Raw genomic sequence first — 22007 nt, 5'->3', positions numbered from 1 at the left:
AGAGAATGGTTGAAATGATGACTTGTATTGATGGAGGTTCGTGAATATGACATTGAAAAGTTGGTAGCACATTCGGTGGTTGGCATACGTCATTGCTAGAGAAGGACAACTCTAATCCCAGGATTTTGTTTTAGGTTAGAGAACGTCACGGTTGCTGGAAACAAAAAAACATTTGGAGAGAACAACGGTTGCCAAACACAATAAAAATTGTTCAAAGACTGTGACAACTGTTAAAGATCAACAATTCTTAAAAGCATGAACCTCAAGAGAGTGAAAATGCACAGAACAGATTCTTCTCAAGAAGCACGGCGATCCATTTATAGAAAGATGCACCCAATGAATTATGATCAGCATCGGATGGTTAGGTAAAATCATAAAAAATATCATTAGTATCATTTTATTAAATAAAATGGAGTTGTACATCAAAATACATTATGAAATTTCTTTTCTATAATACATTTTTTAGATTTTATTTTTCATAACACTTTTATGGATTCTGAAATCTCTTCTCTGAATTCTGAAATCCATTTGTTCAAATATATCTTCAAGAAGATTTAGCCAAAAAAATAATAATCTAAAGGGTATTTTTTAAACAACAAAAATGCTCGAAATGGCAACTATTGCTCGAAAGCAAAAAATCTAAAATAAAATAAAATAAAATAAAATAATGACAACTATCAAAAAGTAAAAATACTCATATGGTAGAACTCTTGAAAAGAACAAATTATTATTCATCAAATTTATTTTTAAAAAATCACCTCATTATTTTCAACAACTATTATCAATAGCCATTATGAAAAGACATGGTAAATGTAATTTTACATTCATGATATATTCTTTGTAAAACAAGTTTATTACAAATTAATGGTTAAACAAACATATTGAGGAATAGACTTTTAAATAAAAAAGTTAGTTTACAAATGATAAAATTCGAAATTCAAAGAGTTAATACAAGATTCGCATGTGATATATGCACAAATATTTTTTGTGTTTTTCGGTGTTGGGATTTGGAAAATGATTGTTGGATGTAATTGTCAGTCGGTCATCTCTGTCTTCGATCCTCTTCTCTCACCACTTTCCTTCATTCTCCTGTCACCTCTCGTGGTTGTCCGGTAGCACAGTCTCAAATGATATCTGCAAAAGGCACTCCGATAATCAAGTCAGTAAAGGATTCGACTCTCGGTTGTCAGAGCACCGTAGATAATGACGTACTTGATTCTTAGAATCTGCGCTATTTATATTACCTTAATGGGCATTCGTTGATGGACCTGATTAGGGGATTGGTTTGCGTTTAGGATTGTGCTAAGTAACTTTTAATTATGGATTAGTCATGCTAACTTGGTCAACCATTAATTCTTCGTCATGGATCGGTCGATATCGTGTTACCACGTGGCCTTCCTTATCGTGGGTAAGTGGTTAGGTGATTTAAGATTCTAATCGACTGAAGGTGGTCTACCAATACACTTTAAAAAAACATAATCAAATCAAGAGAAAAATAAATATTAATTTAATTATTTTTTATTAAATATACTTTTTAGATGTAACAAAATAAGTTAATCTGACTCGTTTTGACTTTATCCACTTAAAAACATAATAAATTAGACTAATTGACTACAGGCAGATGAGTTTGAAGTTTTAACTTATTTCGTCCATTTTTGTTAATTTTATTATATATATATATATATATTAAAAACACACTTAATCATAAAAATATTTTTGTAAATGTTTAATTGACTAATTAATTTTTTTAATTGAATAAATTAAAATAACTATTATTTATATATTAAGTTATTATATTCTAATGAATAATTAAAACTGATTTTTTTTAATGTTAATGATTTATGTTACAATATTATTACAAGTTTTTATTCTTCAAATAATACAACATACAAAAATTAATCTTTTAAATTACTTTTTCATTAAAAAAATAAAAAATGAACGAACAATTTAGGTGAAACAGGTCATAACGAGTCGATGAGTTAAAAATATAAATATGATCATTGTATTTTTGTAACAGAATGACGTGTATAGTCTGTGTGTTTTAAAAATGGTGGCATGTCCTTCGTACATTTGGTTAAATAATAAAATCTCATAAAATCCAACTTTTTTAAAATTTTTTTAAGATATATGGGAACAAATTGAAGTTCAACCAAGAGTGTGGATTTTATGAAATCAAAGTGAAATTAGAAGAGTGGAGATCCACTTACTCTAATAAATAAGTAAAAAGAAATATTCTCAAATTCAGCTCTCTTTTACATAAATACTTCATATTAATAAGAGCATATTAATTATCTCTCATATTGAAATAGTAATCTCTCTCCTAGAATGAGTATCTATCTAAGTATTGAAATTATCTCTCAGTGAAAATAAAGATAGATTGAAGGACGAAAGAGAAGTAAGTTATAATTTAATGTTAATAAAAAAAAATTGTACTGTGTGATAATGAGACATTGTATGTAATTATGCTAATAGTAAATTAATAAATCACAATTGAGGGTAATTTTCAAAAAAATAGATGTATATATTAATTAAACCTTTTTTTTTTTACTTTTATTATGTTTATTAGCGAAAACACAGACGTGGTTACATTTGTCGTCTGTGTATATGCATATCGATGATGTTTCACGTTAAGATTATGATTAACTAGATGATAGATACAAAAGAATAACGGTCTTATCAAATAATATAGTTGTTTGAAATAGAGAGAAGAGAGTAATTGAAAATAAATGTTGGTGTTGTGAGTGTATGTTTTTTCTCTTTCTATTGTTGTCTTAAAATAAAAAATTAAGAAAAGAGGGAGTACATTAATATTAATTTAAAAAATAAAAAAAATAATTATATTTTTAAGTAATTTATATGAAATGATAAAATGTTTTATTGTACTAATAAAATGGGATATATTAAATGAGGATATAATGGAGAAAAAATTTATGTACGCCAAAATGTTATAAAAAAATCCTTTTATGCATAGTTAGATAGTTATAGATTACAATTATGTTATTATTTTAATGACTATTATACATTGATGGTAAAAAATAAATAAGTGTCTTTAATACGTTATATATATTTATTTAACTTTTAAATCATCAATAAGCTAATACATAACTTTTCTTTAAAATATACATTTTTCTATAAAAAATTACAAAAAAAAAACTATCATCTTTTATTTACTAAACTGGATCCTTTTATTGTTTACGAGAAGTTCTAACAGATGCTATAAAATTGTAAATTTATACTAGGTTTTTATGAAAAGTTTTTATAATATATTATTTAATTGAAAAAAAAGTCTATAATAATAATATCAATTTTATATAGAGAGTTATGAAAAAAAAATCTCTAAATAATATTATTTTTAAAAATATTTACCCAATTAAACTCAAGGTCATTTTGCTTATAGAATATACCACTATATTATGGTTAGAAGAGGGCACGAGTGTGACCAACATAGTTGTGACAAAAGGTGGTGACTTTGTTTTGAAGTTAAGGAGATTGATATAAAACTAGAACATTCTTAAGAGTGACGAGTATAAAAAGTGAATGAAGAAAAATCGAAATCAGAATTTTGCACAATTTACATGTCAATTTTATTTTTGTTAAAAAGGTGTATTTTAAAAAAAAAGTAATCCTATTTAAGCTTAGATCTTACATCATTAATCATTTAACAACAATAATGGTATTTCCTAAAAAGATAACATGATGAATTTTCACACATACAAAAGAAGTGAAATATTTAGTTAAAATAAACAATGTTAGTTTTTTTAAAAGAAATGGTGATATTTGGAGAACAATGACTAGTGTTGACATTTGTAAGAAAGGTTTTGGCAGTAATTAAGATTGTCATGGTTTAAGATGGTCTGATAAATGCATGTTCCGAAAGGGGAGTGGAGCACGTAACTGACGGCAACTAAAAACACCACTTCCGCCGAATCACAGTTGTATTTGGAAAAAAGGTTAACTTCATTAAAATTGTCGCTTGTGTTACTTAGGTAGTTTCTCAAACAGGAGGAATTATGAGAGGGGTGCAATTGCAAGACGCGAGGGGCAGAAACGGGAGGTTTCGGAAATACGCGTAAAATCAGAGGTCGCAATTGCAAAACAAAAAGGTAAAAAAGTCAGCGCGTGAAGTTTGGCGTAGATTTGGATTTGGCTTCGCTGTTCGAAAATCGAACTTCGCAACGCAACACAAAAACAAGATAGAGAGAGAGAGAAGCCAGGGAAACCCTTCTCTCTTCTTATTTTCACACTTCTTCACTTTCTTCTTCTGCTTCTTCTTCCTCAGCTCTTAGCCTAGTCGAAACTCTATGAAACTGCACGCGCGTCGCTGAAACGACGTCGTTTAGCGCAACATGGCTCAGAAGCCTCACCTTCTGCTCGAGGAGCTGGGATCCAAGCTCGAATCTCTTCCCTCCTCTTATGACGCTCTCATCGAGCTCTTGCAGGTGTGTGTGTCTTCGAATTTCTCGTTGCTTCGTTTCGCAATTGGTTTAGACCCGCTTCAAGAATTTCATGTTTTTTTTACGGAAATTTCGAACTTTTTTGTTTTTGTTTTTGTTTTTGGGGTTAGTTATGTTCGTTATTTTCTGTTCCGGGAGTTCAGGTCAGGAAAACTGTGACTTTTTTTCTCGGTTAACTTGATTTGTCCGTTGGAATGAGTGAATTGAGTTCAAATGCGTGTATTGGTCTCCGTTTTTGTGGTTCTTCTTGTGGGTGGTTTGTAATTGGTTGAGGATTTGGGTTTTGGTAGTTGGTTTTTTGCAATTGAGAGGAACAATTGGTAGATTGAGTGTGTTTCATGTGAGACTTTGGTTATTTGAAGCGTGTTTCTGGAGTGGCTTTTGAGTTAGGTTAATTTGTGAATGGTTTCTGAACGGGATTTTGGTCTGTTTTCTGTGCTTGTTAAGTTTGTCTTGCCTTGTGGTATAGTTAAGTCTATTAAAACTGTGGATATTTTGGATGGATAACTGGAAAAGGATGAAGCTACTGAGTTTGCAAATTTTCACAAAGATGGCGGGATTACAAGTGAAAATGAAGATATACTTATTCAAATTACTTACTTAACTGAAGCCAGGTTTATTTAAATTAACGTGATGGAATTTGGCATGTATGAATGAATTAGGGTTCAATTTCCATTTTAAAGTGTATTTGAGGTTGAAAGTGTTGTTTACTAGAGTTGGACTGTGAGATAAATTAAGAAGGATACCCCCACCACAAAGCATTGAATTAGGAAGATGTAGCATCACACTTGCTGTGATTGGCCTCCTTATTAGCATCAGTCTTAAAATATAACTAGTTTAAGTATACCCTATCAAGCATACTGACTGGTTCACAGCACATGACGCATCTATGGTAGTAAATTCGGTCTTTCGCTTAGGAAGGCTATTAGATCTGTAGTGCCTTAAGTGTTATCTTCTTGGAAAAACCTGAGGATCCTTTTAAGGTAGTACATGGCTAAGGCTTAATGTGGTTCAATATGTGTGCTGTTCCTCTAAGTTGGTTACCATATGGTTAGTGACTGGTAATAGTGGTTTACTCTCAAAATCCTAGGTCCTTATTAATAAAGCCATCAACAACGTGAAGAGAGAAAGTTAACAAACGTATTGATACCGATTAGGTTGGTCATATGGACATATGACACAGTCTTATCACAGTTCTTTGTTTCCTAGCTACTCTTGTAGTTCTGGATGAACTCTGTAATTATAACAAATAATACTGTTTTTTTATTTTAAGTTTTTGCAGAAATTTCTTTCTTTCTTCTCAACATTACTATAAGGTGTTTGAAAATAATAGACTTCTAAGTAGTACATAGTATCTCTATGATATGAATTTTCTATTTTCCTACGGCAAAATGAATGTGGGCTATCACCAAAAAACAGAAAACCAAGTTTGCACTAGACAATTAAAACTAGTTCATAGGCATATAATGCTGGTCAAAATGGTAAAATGTGTGATATAAATTTCCAATATTTTTTTACTTATGTTACTGCTGTGCTGCATTAAAATTTGCTTTTTCAAATGCAATAATTTTTTATTGGCAACTGCTAATGTCCCTCTACCCTTTGTCCCTCAACAAAATGTTGTCCTATCTGCAGCAAGCTGCATCATGCCTTACTGACTTGGATCAATCACCATCAGCTTCGACATTAGAGTCAATGAAGCCCTTTTTTAGTGCAATTGTTAAGCCAGAACTGCTAAAGCACCAGGATAGTGATGTCAAGCTTCTAGTTGCAATATGTGTTTGCGAGATAACTCGAATCACCGCACCTGAAGCTCCTTACAGCGATGATGTTCTAAAGGTATCATTCATTTACTCTGGTTATCTGAAAAAATAATATCAAGTATTCTTTTACTTCCTGTCACACAAGAAGACAAATATAGTTGGGATGGGAACATAATCTCCTTCATCCTAATCATTATTAGATCACTTTGCAGGACATATTTCAGTTGATTGTGGGCACTTTTAGTGGTCTGAGTGATACAAGTGGCCCATCCTTTGACCGGAGAGTTGCTATACTGGAGACTCTTGCAAAATATAGATCCTGTGTTGTAATGCTGGATCTTGAATGCGATGATCTGGTGAATGAAATGTTCAGTACTTTCTTTGCAGTAGCCAGGTTAGTTTATCACAAAGTCTTTTACTTAGTTATAATGCGAGCTCATTATAGAGTTATATTTCCCGAAAAGTTATGTTCTATTTCTGGTTAAAGAAAAGATAAAATGAATTTAATATAATTAGACAAACAGAAACTTAAATAATTGTATACTTTGAATGTGATGTTCTGGAATGGAGAAGCAAATATTGTAATTCTGAAGTAGTGAAACTAATATATGTCATTCTATTGCTTGTTGTCCTACATTACATTCGGGTATTTTATGTGTGATGATTGACATATTTTGGTACCTACAACTATGATATGTATAACACTAGTTTTTGTATTCTTAGAGCGATTGCTTCTTGATTTGTTGACTGTTTTTTTATCCATTACTAGTTATTCTATCAGTTCTTTGTATTGTCTAATTTTGATTTATCAAGCATATGTATTGAGTAGTACTTCTGTGTGCTTTGTGATGTTAGCTTTCAAGCATCTTTGGTAGTACTTTTCAAATGTCAAATTTCTGTAGTACTTTTCTTGATTAAAGATTCTCTTTAGATCAATGAGTGATACCTGTGTACTTTATTTCATCCACAGAGATGATCATCCAGAAAGTGTTCTGTCAGCCATGCAAACTATAATGGCTGTTCTTTTAGAAGAAAGTGAGGATATACATCCGGATCTTTTGTCTATTCTACTGTCTACACTAGGCCGTGACAAAAGAGTGAGTACTTTTTCTTATATAAACTTTTTCCTGTTATAGGCAGGTTGCTGGTGCACTTGGAGGATGAGTGTTGTCTTATGTATTATCTTTAATATTATATGGTAAACATGATTGTCTGAATTTTCTTTGTTGCAGGATCTTACTGGTGCTGCAAGGAAGCTTTCCATGAATATCATACAGCAATGCATGGAAAAACTTGAACCGAGCATTAAGCAAGTTTTACTATCATTGATATCAGGAGACAGCAAAGAAATTAACAGTCAAGTTCAATACCATGAAGTTCTCTATGATCTCTATTGCTGTGCTCCACAGATCCTGTACGAAGTTCTTCCTTATGTCACTGGAGAGCTAATGGTAAATACTGATTTATTGGTTCTGTATGGTTTCTAAATTATTTCCATTAAGTTGAGTTTAATGCTATTGTAAAGAAGATTCATTATGTAATTTTTATGCAATCATGTTATGCTTTGTAAATAGCCGTGCTTTACAATTTGAGTTTCTGATAAAGACCCAGGATAGAAAACAGAGAATGGAAAAGGATGATTTTATTGTTTGAATGAAAATGAACAGAAGTAACCAAAAGATATCACCATTGCCAAGAGTCACTTTTGCATATTTTTATTCCCCATCAAATTTAGTTTGTGTCGTAGCTTGTAATATTTTCGACTGTCATTCACATTTGTTTCCAGATTCTCATTTGTAATTGAACATTTGCAGACTGACAAGCTGGAAACTCGTCTAAAAGCAGTGAACTTGGTTGGGGATATAATTGCTCTTCCTGGATCCTCCATTGCTGAAGCACTTCAGACAACATTTTCAGAGTTTTTAAAGAAATTGACTGATAGAGATTTTGGGGTTCGCATGTCTGTCCTTGAGCATGTAAAGAGTTGTCTGTTGTCAAATCCTTTAAGGGCTGAAGCTCCTCAAATTTTCTGTGAGTCCATTGGATGCATGTACAAGATATTCAGTCTCAGTTTTTTATATTTTTTTTCTATATCTTCTAAATTTATCTGGGTACAACTTTTTAGCTGCCCTTTCTGATCGGCTGCTGGATTCTGATGAGAAATTTCGAAAGGAAGTTGTGGATGTTATCTGTGATGTGGCATGTCATACCCTAAATGCAGTCCCTCATGAAACTGTGAAACTTGTTGCTGAGCGGCTTTGTGATAAATCTGTATGTATACCTCTAAAATCTAAATTACCCATTGCCTAACATTCTCTCTAAACTCTGATTATTTTAATTTACCACATCTCAAATCCTTATCTGGCTTTACATTTCCAGCTACTTGTTAAAACATATACTATGGGGAGATTGGCTGAGATCTATCGAGTTTTTTGTGAGAATAGTTCCAACACAGTTAATCCCAGTGAATATGACTGGATTCCAGGGAAGATCATTAGATGTTTCTATGACAAAGATTTCAGGTGAAACACTGATGCTGTAATATTTGGTTATATTTGTCACTGTTTGCATTGTGGTAATTTTTTTTTTGTATAAAGGCTTTTGCATTTTCATATGATGTTAATGGGAACATAATCCATTACTGTTATGTGAGAATAGAATAAGGACAGACCAATTATTTTCTTAAAATTAATTTTAGTTTAAAGTTTGAAGACACTCTTCATCTGAAGCTACATACTATTTAGTTAACACCTCAGATTATTGAGAGAGTAGAAGTCTTTTAAAGCTTAATATAACACCATAGTTACAGCTTCTTGTCTTATATGTTGAAGGTCATTTTTAAATGAGTATCTTGAAGTAAATAACTAAATATCATACCATGTGCATTAGGTACATGTTAATAAATGTTTTTGTTGGTATTAACATGCTAATTTTTTCTTTATGAATAACTTTTTAATTTAATTTTGATTCACTATCATTATAACAAACTTTTGTAAGTCATTTAATGAGTTTAACTTCTCTAGCAATTCTTAACCTAGTCAAACTCATTAACAAGCTACTAATACAATATTGGTTTATGGTGCAAAATATTGTACATTTATTGTGCATCAAATTTAAAATCTCTATTTTTATCTAGAGAATACCAAGATTGAAATAGTTCTAAAATTTCAAATGGCTCCTCCTTATAGATAACCTGTCATTTAGAAAGGCCTTTGTTGTACTAAGTCAATGACTTCAAGTTGCTCATTGCTTTGATTTATGTATTTTTTGTGCTTCTGATTTTTTTTCCAGTTTCAACATACTTATACAAACTGGAAAGTGGTGGTTGTCTAAACTATTGTAGCCTCTAAGCTTGTTTTTTCTTTTCCTTTTTATATGCTTTAATTTTCTTGTTTTTTGTTTCCTTAGGAATAAAAAGTTAATTATTGATATCTCTTTTGTTCACTTTTCATTCTGCAGATCGGATATAATTGAATCAATTCTTTGTGAATCCTTGTTTCCATCAGAGTTTTCAATCAATGATATAGTTAAACGTTGGGTTGGGATTTTCTCTAGATTTGATAAAGTGGAGGTCAAGGCTCTTGAAAAGATACTTGAGCAAAAACAAAGGTACATTTTTTTTACCTCTGAATGGCTTATATTCCTCCTGGTGTCTCAAATTTTTACTTTTCATGGTGCAACTGTGGTACCAGATTACAGGAAGAGATGAGAAAGTATCTAGCTCTGAGGCAGAGTAGTCAGGTATGTTACCATGGATCTTGGAAAGATGAACTTTCAAAGCATATTTATGTGAAACTGGGATTGATCTCATTTAAACGCAGGGGAAAGACATTCCTGAGGTGCAAAAAAAGATTGTGTTCTGTTTCCGTGTAATGTCTCGTTCATTTGCTGACCCAACAAAGGCAGAAGAGAGTTTTCAGATTCTTGATCAATTAGAAGATCCTAATATCTGGAAAATTTTGAAAGATCTTGTTGATCCAAATACCAGCTTCCATCAAACTCGTGTATACAGGGTAATATAATCTAAAATTGGTAGATATGGTTTTAGACATAGTAATTGGGGAAAGTTATAGCTGCAAACTGCATGGGAATCGGTCTTTGAGGTGAAGATATTATACCCAAATCCTGTGGGTTAGATTTATAAGCTTCAGAACTTGTTGCTAATGCATTTTAAGTGTCTTTATAACTGCGGTTCCGTTACTTGTACAGATATTTTTAAGAAGGTGCCAATTAGATGAACTACATAAATATTAACATTGTAATTTCAGACCCCTTAAACCTTGGGAGTCTATCAGGACTTAGGAGAGTAGTATTTGAACATCCAAATGTTAATATCTCGTAATGGTTTGGACTAACTGCTCTTATGTTTTTTTTTTCTGTTATAGAAAGAAAGGAACTATAATTTGCAGTTTGTTATTTACTGATGTTGGTTATTTATTTACTTTTTGTCTCCAGGATGATTTCCTTAAAATACTTGGTGAAAATCATCGGCTCTATGAATTTCTGAATGCCTTCTATATAAAGTGTTCCTATTTACTTTTCAACAAGGAGCACGTGAAAGCTATTCTTTCAGAAATCATCACACATAAATCCTCAGAGAATGATCAGGATATACAATACTGTATGAATATATTAGTGGTAAGAATATGCCATTTCTAGGTTTATTGACTTTTGAACTTGTTTTTTCGATATTTGTATCGTGCAGTGGATATGCCAAACAGTTTTCATTTTAGTTCATTGCAGAAAGGGTGGGGGTGGCAAAGAAATAAATCCTAAACTTTTCTATAGCTTGTTCAGATTGAAAAACTTTATGTCTTTGGTAGTGGATGATTGCTTCAGCCCAGGAACTTAAGTTTTAGGAGTCACCAAGGAGGCCAATGAATCTTTTTCTTGACTTTCTAACACAGCTTCGCGTACGGAATCCCTTTAAGCTCAAACTGTAGAAAAAACACACACTTTATGATTTAGAATTTAGTTTGGTGTGGCAAACATTGTTATTCTTTTAAAGATGCGTCATGAAGTATATTCATCTCCTACATTTAAGCTGTTAGGAGAAGTCCCAATAATGGTTTACTGGTATTTTAAAACAGCATTGTGTGAATTAGGATGCTTGTGTTTTTGCAGTGCCCCTTTCTATTATTTCTTATGCTTCCATGATTTTGTCATCAAGCAATATCATGTTTTCAGTCATTTTGGACCGGAAAATTTAAAATACTGGGATCTTGTTTTCTAATCAAATCATATCTCTAACTCTAAATTTCTGGTTGACTAATGATGAGATGCAGATAATTGCTCGATTCTGTCCATATCTTTTTAGAGGCACTGATGAGGCGCTGGTGAATTTACTTAAGGATAATAGTGATATGATCAAAGAGGGTGTTTTGAATGTTTTAGCAAAGTCTGGCGGTACTATTCGTGAACAGCTCGCAATTACATCAAGGTGTCATGTTTAATTTGATATTTCTTTTATATCCACTTTCTTTTATAGTATTCTTATTGCTCCTTGAATGATGCAATTTTGTAGACCGTATTGAGAGACTATACTGTTAAATTTGATAACTCTTTTCTATCCATTTCCTTTTATAACATTCTTACTGCTCCTTGTTTCATGCAGTTCTGTAGAGCTTATGTTGGAGAGATTATGTTTAGAAGGAAGTCGAAGACAGGCCAAGTATGCTGTTCACGCTCTGGTTGCAATTACAAAGGATGATGGCCTCAAGTCTCTTTCTGTTCTGTACAAGGTTTCATATATATTCAATTATTTGTTACATGATAGTTATGGTGATCTCAAATTAGCGCTAGTTACACGTAAACCCTTCTTGTTTGAAAAATTATGCCTACCTCCTGTGCTTTTTTAGGGGTCTATGTGGTCTGTACATAAATAGTAAGGGGCGTGTATATGTGATTTCTTAAAAAGTGAAGGTGTTAAAGTACAAGAACAAGTATGAGAGTTAGAGGTATTTTTCCAACAAAGAAGGGTGTAAGTGTAATTTGGGCCTCAAAGGAAGTAGGTCATTTCCCCTGTATTTCTGATTTTTATATATTTTATTGTTTTCACCTTATATGCAGAAACTTGTAGATATGCTGGAAGAGAAAACACATATACCTGCAGTACTACAGTCTCTGGGGTGTATAGCACAGACTGCAATGCCTGTATTTGAAACTAGAGAGAGTGAAATTGAAGAATATATAATAAACAAGATTTTGAAAAGTGATAGTGTAAGCCTTTCAAATTCTATTCCATGGTGTGCTCCTTTAAAATATAATTATGGAAGTAATTAGTTTCTATTTAAATGATCTTTTCATGGTTTCAGAAAGAAGATCACTCAAGAATATCTTGGGATGATAGAAGTGATCTTTGTGTTTTGAAGGTAGGAATATTCTATTATGATATTTTAGATGCTTTGGATAGTATCTGTATTCTATAATTAGACTCATTGGATAGTTCTTGTAAGTTTTCCATATTGACTTTTTTTCCCTTTCTTTACTGCAGATATATGGCATCAAAACTCTAGTGAAAAGCTACTTGCCAGTCAAAGACGCTCATGTTCGTCATGGTATAGACGGTCTTCTGGGTATCCTGAGAAACATGCTGTCTTATGGTGAAATATCAAAGGAACTACAGTCAAGGTATATCAGCTTCACGGAGTTACATTTTTTCATTAATTTATCTGAGAGTTTTCAGTTTTTCTTTTCATTTCAAATGGTTCTGCGGTTTAGAAGCCACTGTGCACTTATTTATGCCCTCTTGCAGCTCAGTTGATAAGGCCCATTTGCGGCTTGCTTCTGCAAAGGCAGTTCTTCGTTTGTCAGGGCTCTGGGATCACAAGATACCTGTTGATATTTTCCACTTAACTCTAAGAACAACAGAGGTATGTTTCTCCTTCTGTATACTTAATTTCTTCTGTAGCATTTATGATTTGTTCACCACATTATTGCCAAGACAAAATTACATTTAGGCTGAAATTGGTTTGTTGAAAATTTCATTCCAATGTATAAATAACTGTTTCTCTGACTTCTTTTGCGTCTGATAGATTGGCTTCCCTCAAGCTAAGAAGGTTTTCTTAAGCAAAGTTCATCAATATATAAAAGACAATCTTTTAAATGCCAAATATGCATGTGCCTTTATATTCAACATATTTGGATCCAAGGATTCCAAGCCAGAGGAGTTTGCAGAGGTAATATTTTGATTGACTCGTTCCTTTTTGCAATTACAAAATTTCCTTGCTTTAATGTCAATTTTTGTCTTAGTGATGACTTTTATTTATTAATGCAGGACAAGCGGAACCTGAATGACATTATTCACATGCATCACCAAGCAAGGGCTTGGCAGCTTTCTGGACAATCAGATGCAAATTCCTTGACCACTTACCCTGAATACATCGTTGCGTACCTAGTTCATGCCCTTGCTAACATATCCTGCCCCGATATTGATGACTGCAAGACTGTTGAAGCATACGATAATCTATACAGGTACTATTTCATCCCTATAGGACATCTCTTAGCTGGATACTTATTTATTGGAAAAACCTGAAGTCCTACATTGACTAGAGATAGTGTCAAAATGCAGTACATAGGACAATTCTCATCTCATAAATCAGTTTTGTAGGGTTGGGTTAGACTTAAACTACTGCATAAGATGATATCAAAGTTTATCATAAATATATTAAAAGGGCCACTCGCCTTGTTATCTCTTAGAAAGTAAACATTAAGCTTAACTTAACTTTACAAAACCGGCTTGCAAGGGGAGATTTTTTGCATTAATGTGGGATTTTCAGCACACCTTGGACTGGATATCTTGAGCTTGGTACTAGATATTTGAGGGAGGTTTGATAGCGAGTGTTGTGATAGGCTTAACAAACCTTACTAGGATAAACTTTGATACCATCTAGAAACTGAACTAAGTCTACTTCAACTTCATAAAACCGGTTTGTAAGATAGATTTACTCTAATTTATATACTACAATTTAGTCATATCTCTTGTCAATGTTAAATCTCCAACATTATCCATGTACCGAGCCCAATAAGGCTGGACATGAGCGGGTGTATAGGGAAAAACCAAGTTCCATATTGACTAGAGATATGTCCAAATACAGTATATAAATGAAGACAATTCTTATTTTACAAACAGGTTTTGTAGGGTTGAGTTAGAACTAAGCCACTTTGTAAAAATATTTAGCCTATGTTTTGGGACAACTTAATTTTGAGAAACAATCATATTTGTTTCTTCACCTTTGCCGTGGGTGTGGGGAGGGGCAGGTTGAGTTAGCTTTGGTATTTCAGCTGTATGTTAATAGCTTAAATTTGTAGAAAGCTTTTTTTTTTCTTTCTGAAAAAATAAGCTGATTTTATGAATCTGAAAATTTGTACCTTATTGATTATTTTCCAGAAATTATTTTTTCCCCTCAATTTCATTCATGTTTTTTTTTCAATTAATATCTGATTTTTGTTGCATCCAAAAAAAATTAATCATCTTAAAAAAATGAACTTTAAAGCAAACTCGCCCAAACATAAAATTGATTATAACAATAATCGATTATACTTATTATCAATTATTGACTTAGTGTGCTGTATACTGATGTTATGATTTGTATTACTAATAATGCTCATTGGCAGTTGTATGCAGATTAAAATAATATAAACTAAGCCACATGCTTTCCTTGAAAGCTTATTTTTGTTGCAGTTTATGGAAAAACTCAGATAAATCATAGTTTGGAATAATTTTAAATCTTACTTGCGTGCATTAAAGTTTTTTTTTCTTTCATGAGTTCCCTGTGTTAATTTATAATTTAGTTTCCCTGTTTGAACACCGTCAACATGTACGGTCTGTATGCATAGTTTTGTGTTTGGCTGTAACGCTTCAATTTTTCTATTTACTAATTTGGTTCGTACAGCATCAAAATATGGGACATGTAGAGAACTCTCATTCTTATAAAATTTCGTTCTGTCCTGAATTTTCAGGCAGCTACACTTGATACTATCAATGTTAGTGCAAAGAGATGATGATGTGAAGTCAGAAGAAGCTATTAACAATGAAAAGGAAATTATATCTACCATTACTTCTATCTTTTGGAGTATTAAGCAATCTGAAGATGTCGTTGATGCATCAAAATCAAAGGTTGAGGCTAAATAATCTCTTTTTACAATATATATAAAAATTGCTAATGTCAACGCAATGAGACTGTAATCTTACATTTGTGATCAATGAATGGCCAGAATTCGCATGCCATATGTGACCTTGGGTTAGCAATTACTAATCGACTAGTACCGAAGGAGGTTGATTTACAAGCTCTGTCTCCTTCAGTTTCTCCACCTCCAATGCTATACAAAGCATGTGAGAAGGAAAGTGGCCCCGTGGTATTCTTCTTTCTTGTCAAATTGTATAGTTTCCTTCTGGTATGCTAAATTGGCAAGTGTTACAAAATGCATCCCAAACAGTTGCTAGTTCTTGAAGATGCTTTTATTAAATGAGATTGATTTGTAACATTGCTATTGCCAATAACTTGCATCATATTGCCTCATTAGTTTTTAATCTTTTTAAAACATTTTGAATGTCTGTGTTTTAAGTTGTAGATTTTGTTGTTATTTTGGCCTAACACAAGGTACTTGATCTTTTTATTTAATTACACTTTTGTCTTTTGTGATGCTAGAGATCTGATATATACATTTGCTCTAGTTAGAAGACACTTCCCTGTGATTACATGGTTGATAGCATCTTATTGTTTGATGGAATGTGAATGTAATTATATTGAAAATTCAACATTGACTAGAGATATGATCAAATTAGAGCATATATGTGGAACCTCCCATTATAAGCTGATTTTGTAAGATTGAGTTAGACTTAAATCTATTTTTTTTTTAAATTATAAGCTTTATTTTTGTACGTTGAGATAAGAGAAACCAAGATGACATATGGTTAATTATGTGTGTCTAGACCACAACAGAGCTATTCAATTTACATGCGAGTGAACATAATTACAGAATATTCAATTACCTTATCTAGGTTAGTAGCATAAATATATAATCAATCTAATTGATCCTAATATCATCAATTATTATATTTACAGGATTCTAACATATCAATAAGATTCTAATATTGTACGTGGAACTCAATTTTGTAGTCATTTCATTGATTGATTTGAAACATATATGTAACATATTGTTTTATTTCTGTTAATTAAAAAGAAATGGTTAGTAGTGTAATTTCATTTGGCAGGTAAGCAAAGAGAAATCCTGGTTGGCTGATGAAAGTGTCTTGGCTCACTTTGAATCACTTGAATTAGAAAAGGTATGTTTGATGAAAATGGTAAAGTTAAAAAGCAACTTTTAGTGCTTTTTAAATCTAAATTAAGTGAAAATGTTTCTTCCATATGTCAGGTTTCATCTCAGTTAGCTGAGGATGACACTTCAAAGGACGGTGAAAAAGATAGAAAAGAAATGTCCCTTGGAAAAATAATAAAGGACATAAAATCTAAGGGAACCAAGGGCAAAAGAGTAAAAAAGAAAAAGGCTGTGCCAGCTGAAACAAAAAAGGCTGAAAATGATATCGATATCCTAAATGTGGTCAGACAAATTAATATAGATAACTTGGGATTATCCACTAATTTTGAATCAAGTAACGGTCATGAAAATTCATCAAGTAAGAAGTTGCAAAAGGATCCAGAGCGGGCAACAATTAAAAAGCGAAAAGGAGAAGACTTAACTCTGGTTCCTGTGCCTAAGCGTAAGCGGTCTTCCTTTGTCCATGGAAAATCAAGGCCAAGTAGTAATACATCAAAGGCTCCACCTAGAGTTTCAGGGGAAGACTCCTCTAGAGTGAAGTTGCTGTCGGGTGCAGAATTTAACCCCGACACAGATAGCAAAACAATTCAAAGAAAAAAGGCTAAAGGCAATGAGCCCTCAATACAAGCAAAAGTCAAGGCTTCCAAGAATTACCATGATGACTCTGACAAATCTAAAGAGCATGACATGAAGGTGAAATCTTACTGTCCGGCCGATTTATACCACTGTAGGATCTTAAAGTTGAATTTATCATGTTATAGACTTTTGCTTATTTGCTTCCTCTTGCAGAGTCCTGATAATTCAAAGCCAACTGACAAGTCTAAAAGTGACAAATTCAAGTCATCCACAGGATCTGCTAAAAAGCTGAAACGAAAAAGTATTGGAGGATTGGCTAAGGTAAATTTCTCGTCCTCTATTGTAGTCAATGTTGTGGTTGTTTTCAAGTAAGTATTGTCTCTATGCCATGCTATAATGTGTGTGTTCCCGTGAGTCTCTGGGATATTAGTTTGATTTGATCTTATTGTTTTCCTATAGTGTACAACAAAGGAAAGTGAAAGTGATGCTGAAGATCTAATGGGCTGCAGAATTAGAGTTTGGTGGCCTTTGGATAAGAAGTAAGTTCTTAAATTAAATCTTGAGAGATCAATTGTAGAAGCAAAATGGTATATTGATGCCACCGTTTTTATTAATCTAAGACAGATGAGAAAAAAAAACTTGTATATACTTTTTTAGTTATGTCTGAAGCATTTTGACCACTTTCTCTAAAGATGACTCATGAATTTAGCTTTTTTTTTTTATTGCACTTTCGTTAGTTTGCCTAGTTCTCAAGTTTTTCATATTGCTTCTGCTCTGATTAACTGCTTTAAATATTTTTGACTGGCTCTATTAATTATCCAGCTTTCTAACATCTAATGTGTCTTTTGTATGTTTTCTTTACATTGATCCTAGAAACAAATTTTTAAAATCCCCAATGTCTTCTCGTTTTCCTAGGATTTCTAATTAAAGTTCTATATTGATATATTGCAGATTTTATGAAGGCACTATTAAGTCTTATGATTCTTCGAAGAGGAAACATGTGGTAAGCTTACATTCTGAATTGGTGCAAGTATTCTGCCTGCTAACTTACAGTTCTGATATAATTGTACCGTGGCATGTCATGTGGAAGATATTATATGACGACGAGGATGTAGAAGTGCTATATTTGGAAAAGGAGCGATGGGAGCTTATTGACAAGGGTGGCAAACCTAATAAGGTCTCCAATTTTCCATTTTTCTTCATTCTTTCTCTGACACATTTCTCCTGTTCTTCTGTTTCCCCTAAAAGATATCAAATATCTTTGAAGCTTGATACAATTTTATATTATGTTTCTTCCAGAAGCTAAAGCCCTCAAAAACTGTATCTTCCCGAGAAGTGTAAGTATTCCTTTTGTTTTGAGGAATGTGTTTCAAAGTACATCTGAATATAAAAAATTTCCACTATTTTGGAAAAATTGAATTAAAGTGTGTTGTGTTTTATTTCTTCTAGCTTCATTGGACGTCTTGTACCCCATTCTGAATGTACTGTCATCCTTTGTGGGTTATTTTTCTCAATTATTTTATAGGTCTACTGGGAAGAAGCAGAGAAGTTCCAGTGCTTCAGCAAGTAAAAAGACAAAACAAATGTTAGTGGAGAAATGAGATTATGTTATACATTTATGATTTTATTCAATGTTCTATCATTATAACTTGTATCGTTTGCACTTTAGAGTTAATGGTAAATCTCCTAACAAGCAAGTAAAACATGGACAAAAAGGCGCCTCAAAAATCGATTTCCATCATGAGCATGCCAAAGAGAGTTCTGACTTATCAAACCCTGAAGACACTCTTATATCTAAAGCTGGGATTAACTCAGGTAATGCAATTTAAAAGGTTTGATAGACATATTGTTTTTCTCATTTACATCACCTGATTTATTACATCTGATATTTGTGTAATGGATCTGGATTTAACGCTTCAGGACCTGCAGAAACCTGGTGGTTCTGTTTCAATGCAACTTTGTGAAATTAAAAAAACATTTGTACAATATAAAACTTAACTCCTACTCTCTCATCCCCTAGCAGGCTATATATCTCCATGCTTGCTCTAAATCTTGTTTGCTGTAGAATAGGTGCTTGGTATGTTTACATGTCGTACCTAGGAGGTTTGCTTGCTGTTGACCAATGCCTGTCTGTTAGTATAATAATAATTTCATAATTTCCTTTTAAAAAATACGGGTCAGCTATCCAGGTTTAGATGTACTATTCATTCAGTTAAATAGACAGTCTTGATCGCAGAAAGGAAATGTGTCGTACCAAATTCCGATCAAATGATGACAGCAATCTTTGTCGGTTAGGAAAATAATTTTGAGTTGTGAATGCAGTGAAGTTTGTGAAAACTCATTACCTTTTATCTGCCATACCCAGAAAAGGGAAGCCTAGAACACGATGCTCCCAACATTTTGGAAGTCAGGGAAGGCCCAAAATGAAAACAGCCTTACCCTTGTAAGAGTCTATTCCTCCGACTAGAACCCGTTACCACCACATCACAAGACAGTAACTTAATGTATGGCCAGGGATTCTCCCTCTTATCCATCGTCCCTTTCAAAAGAAAACTGTAATTAGTAAAATAATTTATTTGATTTGAAGTAGCTAATCTTTGACTAGGCACTTTGATGATGAAGAGGAGAAAGCTTGGAAGATGTTAGTAACCAAATTCATTTAATTATAGGTTTTGTTAAAATCAACCATATGAACTGGTGGTAAGAATGCTAGATGGATAGTTTTTATCGGGGAAGAAAAATATGACTTTCATATTTACTATGCAATAAACATTTTCTTTTCCTTTCATATTCTTAATGTAATCTTAAGTTGCATATATTTTGCTTGGGATATTGAATCTAAAATAGATTTTAAATTAAATTTTCTTTCATTAGTTATCATTCAAATACCTATTTTTCATGATATGATCGATGAGAAATCTTGTTTTTGTGAAACTTTTAATTCTTAATTTTCCAATTACCTTTGGAAATGACTATTATGCTTGGAGTCTCAAACTGTAAATATTTAATTGTATTCTAGGTGGTTCTGAAGCGGAACAGGCCGAAGGATCTGATGTCATAATAACTAAAAGGAAGAAGATTAGCAAGAAAGCGAAGTCAGTTTTACGTGGAAAGAAACCCAAGAAAGGGAAGAGCTCAAGTTATAAGAAAGAATCAGATCAAGAGAAGCAGGGGTATGGTGAGAGGCTTTCTAAAGGGAGTGTCCCACAAGGAGATCAAAATGATGATGCTGAAAGTAGTTCAAAAGAGATAGATGTCAATGAATCAAGAGGAGCTTTGAGAGAAAATGATATTGGAGAAGAATCAGGTTCTGAAGGGAATCAAAATGACAGCTATGGGAAAAGTAGTCCTAGAGAAGTCGAAAAATCACTTGTAGAGTCAGCAAGTCCTGATGGTGCCAAAATCGCTGAAGTTTCTGATGACGAGCCGCTGGTAAGTTACTCATCCTTTGTAGAATTGTCGCATCTACTTTTGCTTACCTGATAAAAATCTTGCACATTTTATTTTTAAGCTAATCACTAAGAATGGCTTATGCAGAGCAAATGGAGGCGTCCTTCGGGAAAGAAAATCTCAGGGCAAAAACGGTGAGCAGTTTTTCAGTTGTAGCACAAATCTCTGAACATTTCAGTAGCAGTAGTGCTGTGGCAGCATTTAGTGTGTTTCAGTGCCAGTATAGGTATCAGTGTGGATGATGACTGCCATTTATTGACACACTAATAGATGTTCTATGCGTTTCTTGCAGCCACCTGTAGATGTAATATAACAGTTGTCATCCCCACGTCTAGAAAAAAGAAAAAAAAGTTGTGTTTTAGAGGTTTTTAGGATTATGTTATGCTAAATGACCTTTTATTATTAGTGTAGGTGATAGGTTTAGCATATATGATTCATGAGGATGTTTTCATCCCTCCAACACAATTGATATTTCATTGAGTGGGCCAACATGTACAGCTATACGTGGGGATAATTGTATTTGTAACTCTAGTTTCTTACTTTCTTCATACTTATGTACTCTTAGCATCCGTCACAGAGATTATCTAACCATGTGCTCCTTCTTGTTTTTGTTGGACATGGTTTATCTTATCAACCTCCGCTTTTTTACTTTCTGAACTCAAACCATTTTTTTTTCACAACCTCCCCGACTTAACTTAGTATTTTGGCTTATGATGCAATGTATCTCTCTAGTTTTTCAAATGATTCAGAGCCTTATATTGAGTAGAAATACAAATTTCTTATTTTCTACAGATAACTCAAACACAAATCTTATCGGTGTCCCATTTTTTCCCAGTTTCTTCCCAAGAATTTTCCAGCAAATATAACTTTAATCATATATTTTCCATCAACACTTGCAAGAAAGGAAAGTAAAATATATATTTACAAATTAAATAGTTATTATTGGAATAACATTACGTAAAAATTATATTTGCGTACTGTTTTTTGCAAGCGCATTAATTGTTTTTTCCTATTTATACATGTTTATTGCTCACTATTTATTAAGTCTAGGTACGGTTTTACATAAAGTAAATTATACTGTGGCGTAGAGTAAAGTACATTGTGTCCATGAATGATTTACGTTATTTACATCTTTCGTATAACAATATTTCGAATGAAACGTGTGAGTTTACTTGCATGTCAGAAAACTTGGTCACTTTTAAAAAAAAAAGAGCTTTGGACTGGTTTCAACTAATTAATTATAGAAATGTCGAATTACTCAATAATTTATTTTGAACGCAGTGGCCTCACCACTTTTAAACTTGATATATATTATATATTATCATGTTACAAATGTAATTTGAACTTGTAATTATTAAAAAACTAGGACTCGGTTCAGTTACCATGGTAAACAATATTTTAAAAGAAATGGTTGAAATTCTGACAGAAGAAGAAGATAGGGTGGTCTGCGTGATAAGTAAGGTAATTTATAATTTGATTTGTT

At 32.7% G+C, this 22007-nt stretch overlaps 1 protein-coding gene across 2 annotated transcripts; it reads left to right on the top strand.

Moving 5' to 3' along the window:
• The first annotated feature begins 3882 nt into the window (after positions 1 to 3882).
• On the top strand, positions 3883 to 21158 carry LOC137832133 (sister chromatid cohesion protein PDS5 homolog A-like). 2 transcript variants are annotated; one of them, XM_068640146.1, is made up of 34 exons: positions 3883 to 4439; positions 6090 to 6293; positions 6430 to 6611; positions 7188 to 7314; positions 7450 to 7668; positions 8032 to 8248; positions 8343 to 8488; positions 8597 to 8739; positions 9677 to 9826; positions 9910 to 9958; positions 10039 to 10230; positions 10673 to 10855; positions 11503 to 11657; positions 11832 to 11958; positions 12287 to 12436; positions 12532 to 12588; positions 12711 to 12847; positions 12972 to 13089; positions 13252 to 13395; positions 13494 to 13690; positions 15179 to 15335; positions 15434 to 15574; positions 16434 to 16505; positions 16595 to 17191; positions 17288 to 17395; positions 17534 to 17613; positions 18026 to 18077; positions 18165 to 18251; positions 18374 to 18411; positions 18600 to 18659; positions 18744 to 18889; positions 20094 to 20506; positions 20612 to 20658; positions 20817 to 21158. In XM_068640146.1, exons 1-34 carry the CDS (start codon positions 4347 to 4349, stop codon positions 20824 to 20826), a joined length of 4998 nt encoding a protein of 1665 aa, XP_068496247.1. In that variant the 5' UTR covers positions 3883 to 4346; the 3' UTR covers positions 20827 to 21158. The 2 variants fall into 2 exon arrangements, with proteins under 2 accessions (XP_068496247.1, XP_068496248.1); XM_068640147.1 differs by having other exon boundaries at positions 20612 to 20950.
• The last annotated feature ends 849 nt before the right edge of the window (positions 21159 to 22007 follow it).

The sequence above is a fragment of the Phaseolus vulgaris genome, chromosome 6 (assembly GCF_000499845.2).
Source record: "Phaseolus vulgaris cultivar G19833 chromosome 6, P. vulgaris v2.0, whole genome shotgun sequence".
Taxonomy (NCBI): domain Eukaryota; kingdom Viridiplantae; phylum Streptophyta; class Magnoliopsida; order Fabales; family Fabaceae; genus Phaseolus; species Phaseolus vulgaris.
This window is presented reverse-complemented; position numbering and strand designations above follow the sequence as displayed.

Bases quoted from the DNA above. Each gene is read 5' to 3' on its own strand.
- LOC137832133 (XM_068640146.1), top strand. From the start codon at position 4,347: ATGGCTCAGAAGCCTCACCTTCTGCTCGAGGAGCTGGGATCCAAGCTC. The intron at 16,506-16,594 runs GTATGTTTGATG...TCCATATGTCAG, and splicing joins AATCACTTGAATTAGAAAAG to GTTTCATCTCAGTTAGCTGA. The intron at 20,507-20,611 runs GTAAGTTACTCA...TGGCTTATGCAG, and splicing joins TTTCTGATGACGAGCCGCTG to AGCAAATGGAGGCGTCCTTC.